The following is a 4,368-nucleotide window of genomic DNA, read 5'->3' as shown; positions in this document are numbered from 1 at the left end:
TAGATAGTAGATAGTAGATACCATAACCATGATGTTGGCATAATAGCTTGATTATGTGAAATTTACATTATCTTAAATCGTGTTCACAAACGACCACGGTTACCACGGTCCACGATATACGGGCTATTAGTGGTGATAAGAATAACCGTTATCAGAAATGGCATTTGGTTCCAAACAAACATATTTTAACACTGGATTTAATAGGAACAAAACAATTTTGTTCTTAATTAATTTTATTCTTATGATTTTTTGGCTTCTTATGGTTAAATATTGCGCCAAATTTTTTTAAGATACCACCTTTTATCACTTGAAACCATAATATTATCTGAATTTGTTTACGGTTTACATTTAAAAAACGTTAACAGAAACTCGTCTATTGCTAGTATTTGTAAAATTGTTGCTTTTTCTTTCCTTAAATTTATTTTACCTTTAATAATGGCTGGAAATCATGTATTATCCATTAGTTCTCTTTGTAGTTTTTTTAAAGACAATATGAAACAATTTAGAAGAGGTGAAATAGCATATAAAGATGGCCATGTATTAAAATTCCAGGCAGATTTAGAACAAAATATTGTTGTAGGTGACGTCAAACCGAGTATGAAGAGTGATCCTTACAAGGTTAGGATTTTATTAAATGACGGTAGTATATTTGATACCCATTGTTCTTGCCCACGCGGAGTTGCAATTTGTCACCATATTGCAGCTTTGGCATTGTATATCCATTATAACCTTAGCTCAACTGACAAAGCTTGCTCGTGGAGTGCTAGACCAGTTAATGTGTCTAGTAATGTAAAAAATATTAATGATATGTATGGCACATATAATATTTAAAATACAAGTATTGCTGAAGTGGATTTTGAAAACTTCAAAAATACCATAAAAAATTTATCTGTTCCTGTAGGATTTACATGGTTGTTAAAGCCAGAACCAGAAATAGAAGAGGCCAAATTTGTACTTCCAACTATAAAGAGCTTTGTCCAAGATTGTAAGCAATTGGTAAAAAAAAATTATTATGAGGCAATAAAATTGTATTTACAAAGTAAACTGTATATACCTAATAATATAGTAGAGCAAATTGCTAAGGAAACCATTGGGCAGAGTGAAAACCCATTATGGTTTGAATATAGAAAAAATCGAATAACTGCAAGCAAATTTGGTGTAGTTCTAGCAGCTTGTAAAAGGGGTAAATTTTCAAAATCCCTGTTTAAATCACTAGAAAATAATGCTAATATAAAAGGTATACATGCTGTACAATGGGGTATTACAAATGAAATCGAAGGTATTAAAGTTTTAGAAGAAAATGAAAATGTTTAAGTTGTTTCTACAGGTTTATGGCTGAGTAATAACGGTTTTCTGGGAGCTTCACCTGATGGAATGGTAAATTCAGATTATATTGTTGAAGTGAAATGCCCTTGGAAATATAGAAATAAAAATCTTGAAACTGAAATAGAAAAAGACCATAATTACATTGTATATAAAGAAAATAATATTATTTTAATTAACAAAAATCATATATATTGGGATCAAATCCAAGGGCAATTATATTTGACCAAGCGCAAATGTTGTTACTTGGTAGTATGGACACCTGGTCAGTCAATTATAATAGTTATTGAAAAAGATGTGGAATGGGAAGTAAACTTGGACATTTTAGAGAGATTTTTTATTACCAAATACATACCATCTCTCATCCAGATGTAGAATTTTACTTTTAAACCATGTTTTTATTTAATTTGTTATAAGCATTGTCATTAATAACCTTATTATTAAGTTTTATTTATTTGAATAGTTTTTTACCAAAGAAATGGTCAAAGATAGGCCAAAGGAACCTTTTATTTTAATTTGTATTTTATTATTAAATTCTATACTTTGTTATTCTAATATTTGATTTAATTTCTGTTATTATGAATATTATTTTTTACAATAATAAGATTAGATTATTTCATATTACCTATGTAGAGCTTAAATTAATTATAGGTACATAATATTATCAAGTTCCTGAAAAGATTTGAAAGTTCCTTTTACTTCAGTACAGTATCAATTATTTAGTTTTAATTACATTAGGACAATAGTATAAAATATGTAAATCTATTCAAAAGTTAATGAATACATAGTATATAAAAAATAAACTGCAGAACTTTATAAATTATAAATTTTCATTTATTTTATTTAAGATAACTATTTTATGATTTAATACATAGGTACTATTTGTTTTTTTTTTTTAAATATTTACATCTTATCTTTAATTTCCTCTAAAAGAGGTGGCTGTAAATTTGTTAAAGCTGCGATTACTTGAAATATAGAATTAGCTTGTTTTAATAACGAGGAAGGAATAAAGTTTAATATATCATAGCATTTTATGCGTTGTATTGCCCTTTCAATGTGTATACGGGCTTTAGCAATCGATTCTGTTTGAATAATTTGTTCTTGTGTAAATTGTGGAGTATCTAAGAATGGGGGTATATTTAATAATACACCTGGAGGCAAGATATCTTGAATTAAAAATCCTTTATCTGCCATCACTAGATCACCGGGTACTAGCTGTTCAAGTATGCCACTCCTTAGAGTTATCACTTTGTCTGATGTCGACCCAGGAAATAGATCACTCACAAAAGTTACAACTCCATTTGGAGCAATTCCAACAAGTACTTTCCAAGTATTACGGTGTTTATAGCTACTATAAGTATCCCTTTGAGCATTCATGGACAAACGTGATACACTTGTAAAAACCTCAGTACAGTCAATGACCACACGACAATTTGAAAAATGTTTGAATGCATTAGGAAGACAAGTTTTATTTTTATGTCTGGATGGTATTTTATTCATACATTTACTAAAAAGTATATGTTGTGTAAAATATTTATCCAAGTTATTGTAATATTACTTATAGTAGCTACACTACATCCAAACCTCACAGATAAGTCTACATGAGGAAAATTATGTCTCAGCTTCATTAATGTTATGAGTAATTGGTCAGGTTTACTTATGCTGTTTACTTTCCAATTCAAATAATAATGGATTTCACAGTTTTTTAGTAAATTAAATAGGGCCAAAAATATTTCATTAGAAGGTAATCCTGTGTAAAACATAACAAGTTCTTCTTTTTGACACAAGTTTTCATATGCAAATGCTACACTTAAGCTGTTAATTTTTAGTTGTAATATTTTGTTTTTTTCTTTAAGAGAATAGTTTTCAAGCTCCATATTTGATGGTTTAAAACTGTAAAAAAATACATGGTTTTTAATATCTAAATAACCAAACATTAATAATATAATAAAATATACGTATCAATTTCTTGAGGGCGGAGAGACAAATCAATTGGCCCTTCTTGAAATATTTCAACCTCTGGCAGTGGGTTGTCATCAGATGTCAATTCATTTACAATTACTGGCTTCTTAACAATTTGTTTTTTTTTTTTCTCAGGAGACAAATGGTGCTGAAGAAACTGTTTTTTTCTATGGGATAAAAGTGTAGGAAAATTTGATTTCATACCATCTTGAAAATGACAGCTGCAGACCCGAGACGTTATACTTGGATAATCTGTTCTCCTAAATTGAAATAGATACACGTTTTAAAAAATTAAGTACTTAATACAGGTATATAAACCTTTACACATTATATTTAAATCTATAACGACAGAAGATATAAAATAAATACTACCTTAGAAGCTTTATCCATTTTTGTTTCTGGTTCGACTTGGTAGGAAATCTAAAAAACTTACAATTGCATCTGTTGCTGTTATGAGAACAGCCAACTGCCCAACAACAAACCATCACAATACTGTAAATTATTATTATACAAAAAAAAACCGAGAATTTATGAAAAAACTATAGTTTTAGATTGAAAATTTAATTTTTCATATAGAATCCTATGTTAAAATATGTTTGTTTGGAACCAAACGCCATTTCTGATAACGGTTATTCTTATCACACTAATAGCCCGTATAGGCATATGCATGATAAAATAATGTTCTTTTATCATGGGCATATATTTAATCATATCTCATTGTCACTATTAACATTATCAACATTCTCATCATGACATTACACCACAGAATTTTATAAAAAAAACGTTATTTTGTCATTATTCTAACACACAATAATCATGGCAGCCAAAAGTAAAAAATTGAAAACTTTGCATGAGTTTTTTATGCCAAACACATCAAAACGAAATTCTGGTAAGTTTATATTAATTATATTAGTACTTTAATATAATATAATCCACCTATCCACAGTCTATACATATTATGTAAGCTGTTTTATTTAACTTATGAATTAATAATATTCATTTTATTAATTTAGGTAACAATGATCCAGATGATCCAGTAACATTAGAACAGTGTTAGTCAAACAGTTGTAGATCGAAAAATTA

The 4,368-nt window shown here is 28.5% G+C and overlaps 1 protein-coding gene across 1 annotated transcript; it reads right to left on the bottom strand.

Annotated features, from left to right (window-relative positions):
• Positions 1-2,206: 2,206 nt before the first annotated feature.
• LOC115033797 lies at positions 2,207-3,926 on the bottom strand. The gene is made up of 3 exons (XM_029487845.1): positions 3,658-3,926; positions 3,282-3,545; positions 2,207-3,216 (listed from the first exon to the last, which is right to left on the bottom strand). The coding sequence occupies exons 1-3, from the start codon at positions 3,768-3,770 to the stop codon at positions 2,820-2,822; spliced, it is 774 nt and encodes a 257-aa protein (XP_029343705.1). The 5' UTR covers positions 3,771-3,926; the 3' UTR covers positions 2,207-2,819.
• Positions 3,927-4,368: the final 442 nt, after the last annotated feature.

This window comes from Acyrthosiphon pisum, chromosome A1 (assembly GCF_005508785.2).
Source record: "Acyrthosiphon pisum isolate AL4f chromosome A1, pea_aphid_22Mar2018_4r6ur, whole genome shotgun sequence".
Lineage (NCBI taxonomy): Eukaryota > Metazoa > Arthropoda > Insecta > Hemiptera > Aphididae > Acyrthosiphon > Acyrthosiphon pisum.
This window is presented reverse-complemented; position numbering and strand designations above follow the sequence as displayed.